The sequence below is a fragment of the Lepisosteus oculatus genome, chromosome 15, assembly GCF_040954835.1.
Source record: "Lepisosteus oculatus isolate fLepOcu1 chromosome 15, fLepOcu1.hap2, whole genome shotgun sequence".
NCBI classification, from domain to species: domain Eukaryota; kingdom Metazoa; phylum Chordata; class Actinopteri; order Semionotiformes; family Lepisosteidae; genus Lepisosteus; species Lepisosteus oculatus.
Genome location: NC_090710.1, coordinates 20,895,702 through 20,917,087, shown reverse-complemented (window position 1 = coordinate 20,917,087; position 21,386 = coordinate 20,895,702). Strand labels below are relative to the sequence as shown.

At 36.4% G+C, this 21,386-nt stretch overlaps 2 protein-coding genes across 6 annotated transcripts in view; both read right to left on the bottom strand.

The window, feature by feature from the left end:
• Positions 1–1,744: 1,744 nt before the first annotated feature.
• On the bottom strand, positions 1,745–15,183 carry vegfd (vascular endothelial growth factor D). The gene is made up of 7 exons (XM_006639126.3): positions 14,509–15,183; positions 5,933–6,146; positions 5,219–5,409; positions 4,788–4,918; positions 4,167–4,279; positions 3,020–3,212; positions 1,745–2,085 (listed from the first exon to the last, which is right to left on the bottom strand). Exons 1-7 carry the CDS (start codon positions 14,596–14,598, stop codon positions 2,076–2,078), a joined length of 942 nt encoding a protein of 313 aa, XP_006639189.2. The 5' UTR covers positions 14,599–15,183; the 3' UTR covers positions 1,745–2,075.
• A 729-nt stretch (positions 15,184–15,912) lies between these two features.
• The window catches only part of pir (pirin), a 29,116-nt gene continuing 23,642 nt past the window's right edge, over positions 15,913–21,386 (bottom strand). For all 5 annotated transcript variants that reach the window (XM_006639125.3, XM_015363969.2, XM_015363972.2 and 2 more), the window contains 3 exons: positions 19,159–19,241; positions 17,180–17,246; positions 15,913–16,791 (listed from right to left, as the gene is read on the bottom strand). In XM_006639125.3, coding sequence (XP_006639188.3) covers positions 16,676–16,791; positions 17,180–17,246; positions 19,159–19,241 — 266 coding nt within the window. In that variant the 3' untranslated portion in view covers positions 15,913–16,675. The remainder of the gene's footprint in view (positions 16,792–17,179; positions 17,247–19,158; positions 19,242–21,386) is intronic.

Genomic DNA, 21,386 nt, shown 5'->3' with positions numbered 1-21,386 from the left:
TGTTTACTCTATGCTGATGACATTTTCCTATGTCAGTTAACCAAGTACACAGATCTTCAGGTTTTGTAAGACCCCACGTTTCCGCGTACCGGAAAATCGTAAAAAAGAATATGCTTGAGGTTCTTGAATAAAAATAAACTGTATCCAACTAGATGGGCTTCTATACGATCTGTTGTTCGCATAGGTTATATTATAGAAATGGACATATTTCCTTGCCTATTTATTTAATTTGTCAAGATCCTTTTAACTCCCAACAAAATGCATGGAACAAAGTAAAACTGTTACAACTACTTTGCCTCATAGATTTTGCTGGCCTGAACATAACTTTTAAGTATTTAAGTTGAGGATGTTTACAAAATGGTTGGATTTGGGGCATCAGCCTCACTGAAGAAACTTAAACTGAGCAAGTTAGACACTGGGATCATATTTCTTCTGTTCTCGAAGTCAGGACTGTTTCCTTTGAAATGGTCCCAGTCATTGCACACTTTGGACAGTTGGAGGAAGGTCAACTGCCTCTTGACATATCATAAACGTTTATTAGGAATAATTTCCTCTAATTGATGGGTTTTGAGCTCTTCAACTATCCATCTCTGTATATAAGATAGTATACTTTTGGTGACATCTTTGATTACAATGGCCTGCACACATTTTTCAGACACACCTATTCACCTCCTCGGTTTTCCTATTGTATTGACCTCAGACCTTGCTCATCTTTTTTGTGCCTGTTGGGAGGACTGGGACACTGTCTGGGACAACATTATTACTCTCTCTAAAGACCTACTGTACCACAGCATATCCATTTCAAACTTGAACATAAAATGCACACAACACCATACCAGTGGTTCGACATCGTGTGTGCTTCCAACTCTCTCTGTCACTGAAGCCCTCAGAAGGAACCCGCACCTGCCTGTTTGGGGAGTGGCCTGTGATAGAGCGGTCTTGGGCGTATGTGACTAATGGGCCTTTCTGGTATGACAGTGCTGCTGAGCCCTGGAAAGCTTCTTCTCAATGACTATCCCTGTGCTACTGTTAATCTTGTGAAACAACACCTTTTGTTTATAAGTCTAACTGCTGCCAAGAAAACATTTTAAAGTTGGGTGGGGACTGCCATAGCCTTAAATCACACTGTTTTGCATTAATTTGCAGATTATTTCTAGCACAAAGGAGTATAGATAGGATTGTGCAAAACCTACATCTGCATGGTGTGTTGCTTTTTTCCATCTTCAGAATTTGTTTTATTAGCCCAGAACCGGTGATTGCACTGACAAAGTATGTGTTTAATGGGATTCCCATTTCAAAATTATTCATTCATACTTCATACAGCTTTTGAATGGTTAATTGTCGCATGGGATGAGAATGCCTGAAAATGATGTCAAGTAACCCTAAGGCTATTTGAAGATAAAGTGTTAGTCTCTAGTTACAGCTAAGAACAAGGTAAATATATCTCTCATGGGAACTACAGTTAAAGAAGGAAATCAATTACTTGGTGTGAAACGTGTAACAAAACCTATAATTTGGAAAAGGCTGCACCTTGTAAAAACTACTTGACAGGGTGTTTTTCATTTGCACAGGAAATTCTGAAAGATTTGTATATAACTTTAAAGTTAGGAAAGTATTTGACATTTGAGAAGAGCATTGTATAGTTTCTTCATCTAGCCTGCTTTTGTAGCATTTGTAAATTCTAATGGTGTTGCAATTATCTAAATTAGATGATAATATTGAATAATAATAATCACACAAGACATAAAAATGCAAACATTTTATAATTCACATAATATACATTTAAATATATTATACAAAATAAGCATCAATTGTGACAAATACAAAAATATGATTTTAAACTGTAAAATATATGTTCAGTGCCTACAGGAAGCCAAGTTACAAACCATCTGCTAAAACTTAACAGCTTTACATTTAGAAGTAATTTAATGTGGTCCTTTTTACACTTCTTGTGTGTAGGAGGGGGAGGAGTAATATAAACATTAAATGCATGACAGACATAGACACGTCAATAAATTAATTTCTAATTTCAAACCGCTCAACCTTTCAGAATGTCAGTGCTTTATCTTCCATTTTCAGTTACAGCTGTGGAGAAAGAAAATGGTCATTTTAACATGAGCAAGAACAATTGTTATATGCCGTTGTTTATGATAGATCATATAATGAAAATGATAAAATCTAATCCTTTTAAAAAACCTGTATTTCCAAAGACTGATGTCAAATTGGTGCAACACTTTGAATTTAATTTAAGGTTTGGTATACAGAGGCTAAGCCATGTGAAACTTCAATGTAAGTAATAATTACTAAAAGGCTCTGGTATAATCGTCACTGATGTTTACTTTTTTGAACATGTGACTTCTGAATCAATTACTAACTAGAAAAATTAGAAGGAAAGCAGTAGGTTTTTGTGAAGTATGAATGTGTTTTTGTTAATGAAGAATGCATTAGATTGTAAAAATTACCACACAGCATACACACAGTTTACAAGTTTGGGTGTGTCATTTCAGTCTAGAACATAATTTGGTTAACTATTTGGTTTCTCTACAGTGTGATCCTTCCTTTGTTCAATGTGTCATCTGTTTCCTGTACAATACACGACTCAAAATCCACATGTGAATTTATCTTGTTTTCCTAACACTTTCCTAACACTATCTTTAATAAGATTGCCATTAATTAAATTTGATAAAAAGGGATTGAAGGACCAATACTTTATGTCTCAAGCATTACATTTTTTCATTGAGTGTATTGCTTAAATGTATCCCAGCACACTAAATAATTTGCATATGCTTTATAAGGTTTTTTAAAATGGTGAAATTATAATTTTGTTCATTTTTCTTCCTAGAAAAATAAAAAATATATTTTTTAATCTTCACATTGCAGTTTTCTATTCTGGCCACATTTATTCTAATAGGAAAATGATTATCCTAATAGATTCTGGATTCGACCATTAGTTTAGTTCAGAATTATGCATCGTTAAGGTGATTTGACTTGCTTTAAGTCAGTGAATATGGTAATTTACCTGCAGGAGCCTGGGTCAAACTCTTTGTTTTCTGTGGCACAGATCTCATGGTTTAGAGAACAATGGCAGCTACAGTTTTTCTGGTTTATTGTGTAATTTCTGAAACAATTGTTCTCACAAACACAATCACATTGGTTTTCATCAAACATCCTAGGAGGCCCACAGTCTGACAACTTGGTAATTGGAGAAAATTCTGAAAAGGAAGCAGAGAACCTTACTGATAGAAAAGAAAAAAGATGCCAAAGAAAATGTCTTCTGGTGTCAAACAGAGTACTAAGTGAATTAAAGGAAATAAATGTTATTTATTCTTCACATAGAACTTATCACTCCAGAAAATGTTCACACAACATGCCAAGCACATACTGGAAAGACAAAATCTCCAGTTCCTGGAAGACTTCTATAAATCAGGGAGTAATACAGCCAATGCACCGAACTGAGATAAGAAATCATCCTAGTATCTTCAATCGTTTTCAAACATGAACTCTGCTGTCCCAAGTCATTGTTAGTATTTAAAAAATGTATATCCAAATGTTTTAAATATAACCAAGTTCAGTTTAAAATTGTGTTTAATATATAACAAAACATTTAGTTACACTGTAAAAGTATAGTTAAATATGTAAAAGTATTAACCAATCATGGTTATTATTACTATTATTTTGAATAGTACAGTGTGCACTAATAAAGGCTTTACAGGCTCATTTTACATACTTTTACATTAACAATTATATTTGCATTAATGGTCTAATTAAAATACCATTCTCATAATTTTATGCTTTCAAACAGTTTTTCTTGTTTGTCTATTAATGTTTTCTGATGGATATCAGGTTTCTGACCAAAATGTGGAACCAACTCCTATGTTTTAAACAAGAACAAACATTCTTAATTGGCTTATGGGAATATTGGCCCTGGTATGATTCTATGTGTGTTTGTGTCTGTGGCTGCCCTGCAATGGATTGGCATCCTGTCCTGGATGTACTGTATCCTGTTGCTCGCTGGGTTAGGCTTTGATGTTCCTAGGTACCCTGTACTGGATAAAGCGATTTAGAAAAAGGCTGGATGTTTCTGTATATTTCTTTCTGTCAGTTTTTTTAGTTGCACCTAGACTCATGTGTTACCTCCATATTAATGTACTAACATTGACACGTACCTTCTTTCTTTTTTATGGAGGGGTACAAGACACACTTAGCTGCCATGCAGTCCCAGATGAGACCTTTGTCACATAGCTTGTGTGAACCTGGGTTTTTAAGTCCAAAAGAACACCTGAAAGGTGGAAGAGATTTAAGTACTGTGGGAGCAACGACTACGTCAAACCATAATCAAACATCTTTATATAAACATTCTCTGGAACATTGAGCTATGTTATCCAATGTATAGTAGTCGTATGGACAAAAATGTGATAAAGGTTTTTTTTCTATGCACTTTTATGACATGTTTTATTTTTTCATTTTTGGTTGTGAATTGTGTGTGGTCTAAAGGCTATTGTACGAGACAGGCTACCGTACCACAAAGATCTGGTTCGTCTTGTTAAAACCTTTAGTTACACAATTTGACAATGAATTCTAGGAAATGCATATGAGGTCTGTAGTGTTTTGCATAATAATAAAATGAGTTTAATCAAGCTGTGGAATGACATTTTTACTTGTCTCTACCATTTCTTCCTTGTAGAAACGTGTCTAGAGAAAGAAACTCAGCTGACTAAAAGCTGACCTTGTCTTTTGCTGGGGCTCAATTAAGAACCAGGATGACATTTCCTGAGCCCTGATCTTACCTGTTTCCTCTGTGTTCCTGTACGTGCCGTCTGATAATCACAGGCTCCATGCATTTGCATTCAGTGTGATTGGCCACCTTTATCAGAACTGGCTCTGGTCCGTATTTCAGTGGTATTGAAAATGTTAAGAGCTGCAGATATTGTGAACAGAGTATTTTTTAGGAATTTATAGTGCCGATCCTAAATGGTACATGTACTGTAATTCAATGCTAGAGTAAAGCTGCCTACACTGTATGCTCAAATAGCATTTGAGTCGTTACAAAGTAGGTTTTACAAAATCCTTTGACTTAATGCTTAAATTAAACTTAAATTAAACTTTTTACATTAATGTGCTTTATACATTCACAATAATATTTTTTTTCCAGATTGATCTTCAAGGCTCAGATTGCCATCATAAATGTGAAAGACAATGAATTAAAAAAATATCTTACGGTTTTATTTACGTAGGTAAAACTTGTTTCTTTGCATATCACGCCTTCTTTGTTACAGCACCCACCGCACCTGAAGACAGACACACAGGGGGGTTTGAAGAATATGTTTGTATTGGTGCCCAGTTCCTTAGCCACATCTACAAAGGTCTCCCTGGGCATGCACTGTGTTTTCTGCCATTCGTCATCAATGGCTGTTAGGGAAAAAATACACATATTAATGAAAGACACAAAACACTATTATCCACCAGGGGGAAAAAAAGAAAAAGATAAGCATGCATTCATGCACAAAATCCATGGATGCAAACATTTTAAATATACACTGTATACACAAATAAATTTTATATGCAATAGTATTCCAAATCTGGAGGAGGTAACAATGATGTTCATTCTTCATGACTCTGAGTCCTACACAAATATCTATGTGTCCTTGTAGAAATATCAGTCTCCTCTCTCTTATAATGTACCAAACTAATGATAGCAGTGGCTTTATTCTCTTCCCCTGCCTCTCTGTACATGGGTTTTCCAAATGATGTTACTGAAAGGCTTTAAAAACATAACAAATGCGATTGGCTCCAATATCATATCTATAATATCTCTGTATTACGGGTGGTATGCATGTTTCTATAATGCACAGTGAGGTGGATCTCTCGGACAGTTCTCGGTCTAAGTGCAGTCACACCGCTCGTGAGGCGTCCTTTTTCCGCCGCCTCTTACCTTTCAGAATCTCCAGGCTGTAAGACGCCGCGGCGTAGCGCGTGGCGCGGTGCGACGCTGCGGAATACGAGCGCGCTCCCGGCGAGGACGCGACCTGCTTGAGCTTCAGTCTGCACTTCCACAGTTTCCAGTCAGGGTAGTCCGTCAGCCTCAGCAGCTCCTCGAGGCTGGAGGCACATCTAACGTTCTGCTCCCACACCTCCTTATTTTCTGCCTGTTCACGAGAGATGGGGCAGGAGCATTCTGTCACTGCAGCAGCCATAGGAGGCAACAGTCTTTTGAGCAAAGAGAATGACGGACAGAATTCCTCCGTTTTAAAGTTTATTAAACATAATACACAAAGCCTAAGGAAGTCAGAAAGTAATAAAGAGTAAAACCAGGTTACCTTTCATCTTGCCTGAATAAGAGTATTGAAGTACAGCAGTGTGGATCAAATGTGCTGCCAAACCCTTAAACTCTAAACCCTTCTTCTCAATAAAGGAAAAACCTAATGTTTTTTTTATATTAAATACATGTGTAATGCAAACATGATAAATACTGTAACTGATACAAGTCTGTTATTCACAACTCTCATCTCTACTTTCACTAACAACAGAGACAGAATTGCCCAAAAGGGACCTGTCAAAACATACCTGTGGATTAGTCCAGCTACAGAGAATAAACTTCACAGTGAGCCCCAACCCCACTTTCCCTCCATCCACAGCCCAACACACAGATTTCTAATTAACTCAGAATTGTGTGACTGCAGAGATGACTGCTGATTTAACATTGGTGATCTCTGTAGCTTCATGTCCCTTCTGTGAAAAACACAGGTCATTCTTCTGTTTAGGAATAGAGAAGCACATTAATGTTTTCAATGGTTTCGTGTACAAACTAATGTAGACTCAACAACAGATAACTGTGTTTCCCAAAGACAATCCGTTTCAGCTGGGTTTGGAACAATACCCTAGTCTGTAACACAACAGCCCTGTGCAGATGTTGCAGAAAGAAAGTGAGAAGGTCATTCATCACCGGCAAACTAAGAAGTGAAACGACACCAAGCTTCTGTTGTAAATGCTCAGCTTTTTTGTTTATACACGCTTTGCCACAACACATATGTGTTTCCAAAGCAAGCTCATTATCCCTGGGTGGCTACAATAAGAACTACATGCATAATTCAAATATCAACCAAAGGATCAGTTTCTATGAGAAGCCCGATTGGATCCAACTCACTGGAAATGTGTATTAAACTTCACAGCTTTCACAGATTGTAATTCTCCACTCCTTTTTAAAGTTCCCCACCAAAAGCCTGCAACCTGCTGCTAGGCAAACAAAATCAGGTCCAGATTTCAAAGGAAATCCTTCTGCATTGAAAGAGTCTTAATACAAAAAAAACATGCTGTGGAGCCAGGTTTCATTTGCTCTCTCTTACATACACATGCCTTCCTTTGATGTAGAGGTCTGGCATATTCTTTCCCTGTAACATTACCCATTGTGCAAAGAAAATGGATATTGTATTTATATCCTGTGTGTGCAATTAAATGTATTATTAACTTGTTTATGAAATGGAAATATTTTTTACACAAAGACAGATACCTCCTTGGGCAAAACTCCTGTCTGTAAGTACTAATTCTTCCAGGAGCACGGGTTCAAATCCCACCTTTAGCTTTCTAAATTTACAGAAATGCAAGGATGGCACAGTAGTTAGTATTGCTGCATGCCTAATTCCTGGGGTTCTATCTATGTGGAGTCTGTATATTCTCCCTGTGTTTGTGTAGGTTTCTTCCAGGTGCCCTGATGTGAGTGTGTCTGTGTGTGACCTGCAATAGACTGGTGTCCTGTGCAAGGTGTATCCTGCCATGTGCCTGTTGCTTGCCAGGGTAGGCTCTGGCTCCACCACTAACCTGTATAAAATAGAATGGTTAGATATTGGATTGATCCATGTATGTACATTCTGTACTGCTAAGATAAAGAAACTAATAAGAAACAGCAAATAATATATACTGTAAACAGTTCCAATACAAATACATATAAATCCATATACAGTATACTGTATGTCTCTTTTGAATAGTATCACTGTCTTCGTTTAATGTGATGTAATCTATAACAGACCAGTTAGGCAAAAGAAATATGAATATAGCCTTGAAGTGAACAATAAATAATCATAATGAAGTCAAAGGGCTTAATAACATAACATTCATCATTATTTCGACAAAAGAAAATGATTAGCCTAGTGTTTACTGCTAACCCTGAAAAAAGGACAATTACTGTAGTTCACAAAACATTTCTCACTTCAATCCAAGAAGTGTAAATTGTGTAAACTTTTATGGGGAGGACACTGATGTAAAAATCACAATATCTCAGATGAAATAAACATGAACATTACAGATAAAGGCAGAATATTTTTAGTGTCACCCATGACACGAAGAATGGTCAGTGCTAGGGAAAAAGGGATAACTGCCGTTTTGATTTCCACAAGAGGGCAGCAGCCTTTCAACTCAAAAAAGTTTATTGAGGGACTTTCTGTGTTTCTTAATAGGTTTTAAAAACCACTGTGACGTCTTTGACTTTGACGTCTAATGATGACACTAACAATTATTGATACAAAACAGAGAATGTCCACAACTAAGCAAGCACTACACAGAGGGACCAAAACCAGGAAAGATCAACAGAGACCAAGAGGAAGCGCAACATGCCTAAACACATTTTTCAGAATGTCTCCTGTCTTGTGAAATGGCAAGGGGCTGTGACAGTGAGAACTCTAACCGACACTGTTGTGAAAATGAAATACAGTATTGTGGTTATTAACAAACAATTCAAAGAGATGAAGTTCTTTTTTTATATTACAATGCTACAGAAAAATAGATTATCCTCCCATTTTCTAACCCACACTATGCAGGACAGGGTCGCAGGGGATCCAGAGCCTAACTCAGCCAACAACGGGCATAGGGTGGAATACATCCTGCCACTAGTCCATAACAGGGCACACACAGACTCAGACACACATACAGTACATTCTCAGCATGGCCATTTTAACAGAAGCCGGCATGTTATTGGACTATGAGAGGAAAGTGGATCACCCAGAGAAAACCCACACAGAGGAACGTGGGGAGAACATACAAAACCCGACACAGGTAGTAGTTCAGGAATTGAGTCCCAGTAATGTGAGGCAGCAATGCTAATCACTGTGTCACTGTCCCACCCAAAAGCGGATTATTTGTGTGCTATTTGTGTATTCCTGGTTCAGGAATCAATAATTCCTTTATTTTATTTTTTCACTGAAAGAGTACAAAAGTCTTTAACACCTTTTTATGAGGAAAAAGGTCAATACTACAGAAACACCACTGATTTGCTTTTTTAGAAATGAAACATGTGCATGCTTTCCCGCCTCAATCTTAGAATGTTGATATTGTTGAGTTAAAAATCAGTATTACGAAAGAGTGCATTTCCAAAATGTTTTAACAAGTTTGGGCATGGACAAAGATTTCAACTGGAAAGACAATTAAAATGACTGGGGTGGAATAAAAGCATATCGGTTTATAGGAGGCATGCATGTGGGTTGTTATTAATCTACTTCTGAAAAGATGCAGGACTGTTACACTGCCAAAGTTTGATGTGAAGAATGCACTCCAGGCCCAACAGGTACTGTAGATTGGGTTGTATCAACACATACAGGACTGTGGTAGGAGGGGGGGGTCTTCTTGGAAATAACATGCAGGTTCAGGCTTCACCTGGGATTTGGGTAAATTAACTCCTAAGTGCACAAGTAATACATTTCTGCAGAATGCATTAATTGGAGTTATCAGGTCTATGTCTCATATCAAGTCTGAATTAATGGGTTGGAGAGTAGGCTACTATAACAAGCAAGACAGATCTCTAGGTGTCATGCTTCTCAAAACCTGCACACACTCTGCAAAGTTAAACATTTCCCCAACACCTTCCACATTTTATCAATATTAAACTAGAAAAAAATACTTTAATATATGCTGAGCAACAGAGAATGACCAGGCCTGAATTATATAAATAGATGGAAGGCAGTATTAGGACATAGAATGAGTTTGACCTGTTTCTGCAGTCACCCCATGGTAATACATTGCAATGCATGAAGGGAAGATTATAACTAATTCTATTAATTAGTCTTCTACATTCTTTGTATACACTCAGAAGTTACAAATTAATTGGTACAGTATGGAACTTTGGAAAGAGCATGTTAAGAAAACATAAATGACATTGTGAAAAAATTTGTGGAGCTCACATGTTGACATGTTGTAGTGCTGGCTGTGCTTACTGCCCTGGGGTGTGATCTGGGCAATGGGCAACTTTTCCAGTGGAGACTCATGTCTGTCTCTGCCAAGACTCATTTGTGCAAGGAAAAGGTGCCCTCTTTCACCCTGTCTGGATAATACCAAGACACAGAGAGAGTAAGAGCATCATAACCCTGCCATAATGTGAGTAATCACTGGATATGAACCTCAAGTGTTGGCTGTCCTTGATTGCTCACTACAAAAGCATCTCAGTACACCAACTTTTAGAAATAGAGAAGAAGTTGCGGACCTTGATTCAGGAAAACATTGTACTGTATGCTGACTCTTCCATACAGTATATAGTCTACTGCATATAAAGTAGCATAGACTGTCACTCATATCATCATCAGTGATCTTCAGTCCAAGAAATCCCACCCATCTGTTTTCTAACCACTTTATCCAATATAGGGTCACAGGGGAGGCAGAGTCTGTGTGGGCAAGCAACAGGAAAAAGGAGAGGTATACTCTGGATAAAACCCCAGTCCATCACAGGGCACAACACGCACACACTAACACCAAGGCCAATTTTCCCAGAAAGCCAATTAACCTACCAGTATGTGCTTGGACTGTGGGAGAAAGCCAGAGTACCCAGAAGAAACTCACACAAACCATACAGACTCCACTCAGACAGTAATCGAACCCAGGACTGCAACACTGTGAGACAGCAATGCTTACCACTGCACCACTCTGCCACCCTCTTAAAAGAGCATCACTTACATGCTATGTTAAACCTCAAAATCATTGAACTTGCAAAGAAATTAGTGAGAAGGAAACAGCACCACATGTACTGCTACCAATCTTTATGGTCAGCTTTATAGGAAGGTTTTCAGACATCTGTTCCATCTAACTGTACAAATTCTCTTTGCTACTGTATGTAAATCGCTGAACCTTGACCTTATGTTTCATTGTTTTCTTCCACACTACCACTGGCTTAATGTGTGAAATGGAGAAGCACATGACAGTACAGTACCTTTGATATTTTTGTCTCTAAAGTAATCTAACTGTAATCAGGCATACATCACATTAAGCGGGTGCCTAATGAATGTATCATCCATTGCCCAACCAACAAAATTCTTTGAAAAAAATTCAAAAAAGATTCTTCTGTTTTTTATTTTGTGAAGAGTAACTCTTTTTCCAGGATCAGGGCTGAGTAACAGCAATGCCTTTGATGTTACATGTAACAGAACCCATAGTGACGTTATGACATTGAGGATCACTGCAGAGATCACTGTTCCTACAAGCACTTTAAGTATTGTATTTGTAGTGACAGCGACAGATTTTCTAAAATTCCAGTGTGGTCTATTATCTGAAAAACATTTGATACACTGGCATTCAGAAGTTCAAATTGAACATGTGGCATTTGTTTAAGAGAAAGGGAGAGTAGAGTGTTTAGGTACAGATAATGGAAACCAAAAAATGTAACTTTATGACCTCTTGCACCACAGCTTTATTAACCTCTGAATCAGAGGACTAATTAAAGCAGCAAGTTAAATTACACTTTTATTCAGTCTGAAAATATATTCCCCACACGCAAGTAATTACAACCAAAAACCTTTTGACTTTACAGACCAGCTGCAAATGATAACTTAAAGGTCTTGGATCTTGCAGTGAAGCTTCTGTCATGAATGAAAAAGCACTTGTCTGTGTTTAATCACTAGCACCAGGCTCGAAACATGAAGGGCTGGACCTTTTCTCACGTCAGAGCCTGTCAATGCCTGTCCTCAATCTGCAGCATAACAGTGGGTGGCAGATACTGCCTCGCCTGTAACCGGACCCCCTTCTGCTGTGAGTAACAGAAGTCCAGACTCTTCTCTGAATGAACTGCTTTCGTAATGACCTGGGATTTCACTGCAGCTGATTCACTGTTGCTCCATGTATTGGTAATTACCAGTATGTGCTACCATATACAGCACAGTGTACATACTGTATATAGGGTGAGAAATAAAGTACAGTATGTGCTATCAAACATACTGTACATCTAGTTCACAGCAAAGCAGAAAACTACATTAAATATACATGTGACAGTCATCTTGTTTATTCTATAGCATGTCTGGAGAGACTGCAACTACATTAGGATATTTTGACATAAATGAGGATGATTACATAATCAAGGACCTTTATTCACTAGGCTCTGTAATTCCAAAACTACTGTACATCACCAGAAAAAGTACAGAGGTCACACTTAAGAGCCAGGTATTAGTAGTAATACCCAAGCTTTTTGTAAATCCACAAAACTGATATTATATCCGTATGCTGCAACTTCAGTTCGCCAACAGTTTAACTGTACATTAGCTTTATTGTAATATTATCCAGAAATACACATTTTAAATCCAAAAGTTGATCAGAGACCCAGTGATTCTGGCAGCAGATGTGATGAAAACAGATCATTTCAATTTTTTTATTTTTACAGAGGCAGAAGCCCCAAGCTAAAAGTTTGTCATGTGTCTGGGATATTGATGTTTTCTTTGCACTTTTCCTTGAGACTGAATTTGCGAGCATTAACAGGCGAACGCAGAAGGAATTCACACCATCACTCAAGACGCACCCCCTTGGCTTCGGCTCATTGAACTTTTCCCCATGAGACTTCCAGCAGCTGGGGCCAGGAAGTTGGCTGCCACTAACATTGTTTCCTCTCAGCCACCTGTTGAGCTGCTCCAGCGAGTAAACCCTTCAGGATATCGTAAGGACTTTAAAGCACATCTCTGATCTTAGAGAAGACCCTCTTTCTCACTCAGGGCTAACTATACAATAACTGCATGCCATGACACAGCTGTGCTATGAACAATTCCATATATACAGTACCACCATGGAATGAGTCTTGTCTCATGATAACATTACAGATGAAAGGGAAGTCCAGAAACATTTTATTTTTGAGACATGATTGTGAGACAAGGAGTCCTGTCTCATGTAAATGAGCAGTATGTGATGGTGAGCTACCAGCTCAACCATTGAATGTGCTACCCATTGAAGATGTGGTTAAAAAATTCTGTTTTGGGATTGAAAAAACACAGGAATTGCATAAATTAGGGTTACTACCGTAACATCTGCAAATTCCATTTTTGATTTTATTACTGACTCTTAAAATATATATTGCAGAGAAATAGTAATGTGAATGTTTGAAAAGGGCATTGAATGAAAAGAAAGCAATAACTTAACCCAAACCCAAAGCCACAGGCTTTAGTCATAGTATAATGAATACAACTTTATACATGAAGCTTTGAAAATGAACGCTGTCATGCAATATTAAATTTGTCAGAAGCCAATGTACTGCTTGCTAAATTTCTGCAGCCTCTGTGGTGACATTACTGCTGTGATCCATTCAGCATGTCAGGGTGGCGTAGACTGTTTCCAGTTAAATGAGACAAGGCACACACTCAAATAAACGTAGGAGTTTCCAGCTGCAATTTTTACTGGTAAATATTGGCTGCTAACTGTAAGCAGAAACGCAAGTGAGAGAGAAACAACGGGTGACTAAATGCTTATAAACTTCAAAAACTCCACCTCAGGCTACTGACAATCCTATACCACACCAAGCCCTAACATGTTGAGTTTACAAAGAATATTTGGCAACATTTCGATACACTATGTCTACAATATAGAATCTAATCTAATACAACTTGCACTTTCCTTTTTTAATTTGTGCTTATACTGTATATAACAACCAGAAAGCTTATAATGAACTCCATTCTTTAACTTCAAATATTTTTAGCCATGTTTAATAACTATTTTTAGCAAAATATTCTTTCTAGATGTAAAAATATAATGTTTAAACTTAATAATCTCCTAATAAACGTTGTGATATTCATTTTATCTCATTTAAAAACAATAGTAGATTCATCATGTATGCCAGATCTCATCAACCCTGTTTTGTGTAACTGAATTTGAAGCAATAATATAATAAAATCAGTTCCAAAATGAACTGGCTAGTCAGAGTTTGGTTCCCATCACACTTTATCTCCGAATTTGCTGTTGCAGGTCCAATTAGGTTATCCAGATCCTCATGTGCTTTGTCTAACGTCATCGGTACTTCGAGGCAAATCTCAGCAACAGGTGACATTAGAAACCAGTTAAGAGCAACTAGCTTTTGTGTAATAATTTATGTTTTGTGTTTCAGGCATCAGTTAAGAATATGTTTTATCCATCTGCTTAGTTTATCCCAGGACTCAACGCCAGTGCATTTTCATTTGACTCAGTTAAGTTACATTATCATATAAAGGGATATACAAAAGTAAAGAAAATCTGAAAATAATGTTCTGTATTGTTATTGATACAGAATTAATTTAGATCACATACCTTCTGGAAGTTTTGATCAGGATTTCCCTGCATGAGCCGAACGCATGAAACCACCATGAGATGCATTATGATACAAGAATGAGTCTTCATTGTTCCTTCGATCTCCAGTAAGTGTTCTATTCCAGAACCAGTCAGACAGGCATTACATCTCCTTGTAAAAGAAAACTCAACTCTGCAGACTGATGGCTGGTGCACTTATCAACTCATTAGAATGGATAAGAATGGATTGGCCTTGCAGTTATAAAATCCTAAAAAATTAACAAAAAACTGATTGCTAAAAAAAAAACTAAAAAAAAAAACTTTTCCAAGTCAGCTACCAAACCTCAGGCAGTGGAATATTTGAATCAGCACATCATCAGCAAAAGGCAAATCATCAGGAAATTTTGTTCAGGAATAAAAAAGTAAAGCTTTGATCAAAAAAATCCAGCACTCTTTGATTTACTGTGTAACCTGGTATGCAATTATTTCTCAATTTTCATAAAACAATACTGCAGTTTTCTCCTTTTTAAGAATTTCTTCTTTGGTGCAGAGAGTGGTATTTCAATGGCAAAGATTTCCGTCTTCAATACTTTAATCCAGTAGCGCTATATTTTCCTCAATACACAGACTTTGTGGAATCAGAGAGAAGCATGTGTTTTAAGCGTAACCCAGACTTTAGCAGACTTCAGCAGTTAAAAAATCTGGCTCTAATCCCACCCAAGCCCTTTTTTTCAGCAGCCAATAGGAGATGGGAATCTGAATCATTCTCAGTGTAAGACATCATTCTTCTACAGCAGAAGTGAGCCTGAAATATGAAACTTCCACAGCCTGGAAATTACATGTCTAACCAAGAACTATTCAATAAAGAGTTAATTACACAACAACTCAAATTTACTGTTATAAAAGAATTGTGTTAATATAACTGTGTTAATATAATTCTGTAAATATATAACATAATATTTACTATATGAAAAAGATATAATATTTAAGTAATTAAATTAACAGTCATCCCATCTTCAGTTTTCAACATTTAAAGACATCTTACGTTATATTCACTAAAAATTTTAAAAACCTTTAAAGCGATACCCAGTATCACTCTTTAATTACACTGCAGTTTACAGATCTAATCTTGCATTTAAAAGCTCAGTATAGTGACCTTACTTAATTATAAATAAGCATAATAATGTGTAACACAAAGTTAAAATCATCACATGGTGAACACATGACTGAACGTTTTTATTTCATCTCCCTCTTCAGTAGCTTTTTAATTTAGTTAACTCTTAAACATCTTGATACCACCTTGGTGCATTTCTAATGTATTGTAAAAGTTCTTGATTCATTTATAGCAACAACCACCAAATATGACAACTTCAAAATACGATCAGCAGAAAGTGTACTGCGTGGCATTCAAAACACAACAAATGCTTTTGGTTCAAATACTTATTTGTTCATTTTAATGTCTTTTAGCATACATTTATTCAGTTTCATGAAAATGGCTGGATGACATTCTTGGATCAATTGACTACCAACTACCAAGGAGGCTAGATAGGCTGAATAGAGCAAGCACCCAGATATGTTGCTTCTCTACATAATCACAACAATTAACACAGATACGGTCATACACAACATTATGTCGGTAAAAATGAAGCGTTCCAAGTACATGGTCAGAATCCATGACTAATATTTCCTTCTAATGATGTGAACTGCAGCGCTTTATTGATTGTAAGCTTTTTTTAAAAATAAGGGAAGCATGGAATTTAATGTCTGGATAAAGGCAATCCATTTTTACTAGGTAATGTTTATTTCAGAAGAGCAGTTAATTAACTATATTGGTAAATTTAGATATACCGATGAACCTAGACAACACGTCTGTAGACTGTGGGTCCAAATTGATGCACCAGGTGATAGTCCACATGGAGAGCTTGCAAATTCCATGCAGAAGGCATCCCCGGCCAGAATCAAACCCATAGAACCCCTCACCTTTCAACACATTAATAAATACAAAAATGAATAATATCCAATTCTATGTGTATTTATTCCTTTCCAGATGAGCAGATACAGAATTTATATTGATCTGAACTTCTCTGTCTTAAATATCTGTTTGCAGCTTTTACACACACACATATAAGTATTACTTAGTAATCGCTTTCTCAGCTTGATACTCAAAATTATGCAGTGACAAAGGTATTCACATGTCGCGAATCTTAGACTGCCAAGTCTTAGCCTTTTCAAACCCATTGGTCCCTGATCGATAATCACTGATTGCTTGTAGTATTTCTTCCTCTGTGTTCATTACAAAAGGACCTAGTGGAAAATAATAAACATAATTATAACATTTGCAAAACAACGAGTTTAACGGGTTAAAATGGTTGGGAATCAAATCACATCAAATGAGTTTTCTATGCAGCACAGCGTTTAAATTAATAAGTATAGAAAATGTATTTAAAAATTGGTCAGTTGACCAATACTAACTACTAAATACTAACTCTTTGGCTATGTGGGCCAAAATGTCTGCTCTCCTTTGCACCTTTTCTCACGGTCTTATGTTGTAATCTAACAGCATGCAATTGGGAGATGGGACGAAAACATAAGACAGTGCTTAACTCCACTGCCAAGTATTGCTGTTTCAACATTGCAGGATAAAATGAATTAATCAGATTAGCTAAATCTTAATGCCAATTCTGTTGCTTACCATGTTGTACTACTGGTTCTTTGATTGGCTCCCCAGCAATTAGTACAAAGTGGGCCACTTCAGTATCCTGAAAACAAAATCAAAATGACTACATATAGCAACCAATAGTCTTAATGCATTCAAGGTTCTATTCCTAAATTTGCACTCATGTTGTGCAGTATAAACCTGTTTTGCTAAAGGCCCTACTCAATTATTTGTAGCAGATCCTTTCCCAAATACGACTACGACTTTACAAGTAGAAACATTAAAACATGTAGAAAACATGTCTGAGTATGTTGGATAACATCCAGGCAATTCCTAACATAAAATATTTTAATTTCTTTACGTTAGGAGGCTTTTCACCTGGCCCTAATGTGACAGACTGGGGAGTGTCAAAAGGTTCAGATTTAACACTGCTGTATGCCATTTCCAATCTATAATCTATACACAGACACAAGTTTCTGGTGAATTAACTATTTTAAGACACATGGTGTGGATATTTTACGTTTGTAGATGTATGGAACTGCACAGGATTCCAAAAACATGTTCTCACAATCTTTGCTTTAAATTATTAACTAAAGATCTTAACCAATTTATGTAGGGAAAATGGGCATTGAATAAGTTTAGAAGAGACATCAACACTCTAAAGACCTCAAAGTATGTTTTAACAATATTATTCACATTTAATAACCTAGGATGCTCAAGTATTGAGAACGGGTTAACATGCAGGAAACAGCATCATCTTATGGGTCACAGCTTTTGGCTGGGCCTGTTGCTGTTCCTGATCTACTGTATTGCAACAATTTATACTTTAACACAGCTATGCTATAAAAATAAGCAGAGTGTCAAAACAGCAGCAGCCAAAATAGCAGCCAAAGAAATTATAAAGAGACTTAAACAAAATCATGAACAGGGCAGATACATTGCAAATGAACATGTACTATGTATTTTGCACAGGCGTCTAAGACCTGCAGAAAGTGACACATTTATGTCAATTCCACTTTATCCTCACCATGAAATTGCTGGAAAGCAATGAAAATGTTTGGGTTATATAACAAACGACCAATATAAAGTGTGAAATTGAAATATAGTGAGGTTCTACTAATGCTTAATGGTCGAGGGCCAAACCCTTAGCACTATAGGAACAGTTGCATAAAATATTAGTTTCACTTAGCCACTAAACTACCAAACATGGGAGGCAGGCTGAATAGTCTCCTCTCATTTGCATGTGTTACTATTCTTATGGTTATTTATAGTGCACAGCATTTTTGAACAAGAATGTGCTCACATAATTCAGTCGTCACCTTCTTTAGAAAAAGGTCAAGGTTTAGCTATCAGTTAAACCAGTTTAACGCTGGTAACACACAGGATTGAAAGCTGGCCTGCACTTCAACATTCTCACACGTGGTGTGGCTCTTCTGCACTTAGCCGACTGAATCACTCCATACTCATTCCATGGTACTTCATTCATCCTTGACAAATTGACAAGGAGGATCTTACATGAAACCTTACAACATGCACTTCTACAGACTTCCCCTGTAATGCCCCAAGGCTTGAAATTCCTTTGATTAGATCAGACACAGAGACTCAATTACTTCCTTCAATGATTGCTGACAGCCCACCTATTTGAAAATATCTTGTTTCTACTTGGGGACCTTATTCAACTCCAGTGCTTTGAAAAAGTATTCACCCCTTTCATTTTGTTAAATGTACTGTATACACATAATTGTCTCATACATATTTTAATCAAAACATGAGTGTTCAAACTTAATACATTATATGTGAAACAAAAACTGCAATTCAGTTTTAAAAATATGTTGATCTGAGTTATCGAGTTCCTGATAAACTTAAATATGATGAAGCCCGTCTAAAGTCTTTTTTTAAGATTTCCAAAACTAGAGAAACACTAAAGGAAAAAGCTTTAACAAATGAAACATTATAGGAAAAAAGTGAAGGTAAGAATTTGAATGTTGTACAGAGTATATTCCAAGAAATGGTACCTTGTTTTCAACCTGCACAGTATCTCCGTCACCAAACACAACAGTGTAATGAGGTTCAATTTTTTTCTGATCATCATCAGGACCTCCAAAAAAAAACAACAGCCAATGTGAAATAAAAAATCTGCAGTATTTGTTTTGTGAATATTTTTGGTTGTACTGTACTTAAAAATTTTAAATGAAAGCTAAATACAATAAGATGAAACATGCAGTAGTGAGGATTGTAGAGTCTTCCAGCTTACTCCTGCAGAAAACAGTGGTTCTCTGTATTAACGACCTAATTTAGAGGTTTTCCATTGCAATAAAGTTATAAGTACAATGTCTATTTACCTCATTTTAAAGTAAATAATATCATAAAACATGTAAAGAATTATACAAAGAATTATGCAAAAAATCTCTAGGGATTGTGTTGACTGGGAGATGTGTTGTTTTTGGGATAGGACCAAATGTAACATTTGACATTTAGACAAAAGACTTCCAATTTCACATCTGACCACAACACCTTTTCCACGTTTTTACAGGATCACTCAGTGTTCTCTTGAAAACTCCACTTGGCCACACAGGTCAGCTTTGTGGAGTGACTGGGATATTGTGGACTGACACACATCGTCTTTGCCATTGAACTGTGTAGCTCTTTCAAAGTTACATTATATTATTGGATTATTAGTTGTTTTATACATTTCTCCTGATATGTGCTTTTGTAGAATTCTATCCCTGAGCTATTCTAAAAACTATTTGTTTTTCAATGTTGAATTTTTGCTTGAAACTCACTACCTCACTGAGGAACCTTACAGAGATACTGTAGGTGAATTTATTCTGGAATAATCTGAACAAATACTGTATTTTTGCACACAGACAATTTTGGCAGAGATAGATTCTGCTCAGTTAATTGTGTGGTTTATTAATGTAATTTTGTGTACCTAAATTAATTTAGGTTCGCAAAGAGTTTTAATGATTCTGCAGTCATGACTTTTCAGTTTTTCTTTCATATTAAATGAAAGATTTCCTTGTTGTTTTTTATTTAAATGTGTGGAATACGTTGTGTATGTAAAAAATATTAATTGCTATTTATAAACATAATTTTTGCAAGTTTTAAGACATCAAAATGTGAAAACTATTCAATAGTCTGAATACTTTTAGTATTTATACATTTATAGTTGTATTCTACTGACTTTCTTTACACTCATTAAAAAGCTATATAATCAAGTTAGAGTTGCTTTCTATTTTTACAAGTGGAAGTATATAGATCATAAATTCAATGAATGGTTATTCTATACTAAGCGCACACATTTCCTTAAATAACCATCTATCGCAAAGCAAAGACACCTAACACTACAATTTCTTTTCTATTATTATAATTTTGAAGCCATGAGCTCACTGTAATTCAACAGCCTTTATTCTAAACAACCCATGGCAACTCATTAAACTGTAGTTTACTGTAGTTAAACTGTAGTTAACTGTAGAAACGTCAGTAGAGAAAGTGACATTTCAAAACTTTTGAAATGTCATCTTTTAAAATGTCATCTTAATCTTAAATTTGTTTTTTTTTTAAATGTGGAAAACTGAAGTAACAGCCAATAAACACACCTGCAAATACAGTATAATTATTTAACATAATTCAAGTTTTTTTTTTAAGCAGAAAGACAAAACCATAAAGGAAAACCTTAAAAAGGACAAAATCAGGAATGCTGTGGCCTTTTAGGCTTCACATGTCAGTTTTACAGTATATTTAGTATTGGAATAGCTTAGCCTTGAAATAAAAATAAAATAAAATCAGTCAATGAATAACTCCAAACTACAGAATTTCTTAAAGAGGCCTGCTTTCAGATTTTGACTTTTGGATTCACTCAATTATTAAGGAAAATGAATTTGAAAAGAACGTTGTGAAATTAATTTCTAACATGATCCTCCGTGATGGAAACCAATCTGATTTTTTATCTCTCAGCATTAGGGGAAATTTATTGTGTCCATGTGATGATGGCCAATCATCCGTCAATCCATTTACTAAGTGCTCTATGCAATACAAGGTTGTGGGAGAATGGGATCCTATCCCAGCACAAAATGGGTGCAAGGCAAGATGCAGATAGCACCCCGTATTGCACCACCGTGTTGTCCTGTGGACTATCACACTGCGGTGTCATTAGTTTCAGAGACAAAGATCACGGGATTAGGATGGTGAAAAAGCACCGTGTGGATTCTCCCCTCAGTCTACTGAACTGAACAGGTGCCTC

Bases quoted from the DNA above. Each gene is read 5' to 3' on its own strand.
- vegfd (XM_006639126.3), bottom strand. From the start codon at position 14,598: ATGAAGACTCATTCTTGTATCATAATGCATCTCATGGTGGTTTCATGC. The intron at 6,147-14,508 runs GTATGTGATCTA...TCTCGTGAACAG, and splicing joins CTGATCAAAACTTCCAGAAG to GCAGAAAATAAGGAGGTGTG. The intron at 4,919-5,218 runs GTAAGATATTTT...CAATATCTGCAG, and splicing joins TTACCTACGTAAATAAAACC to CTCTTAACATTTTCAATACC.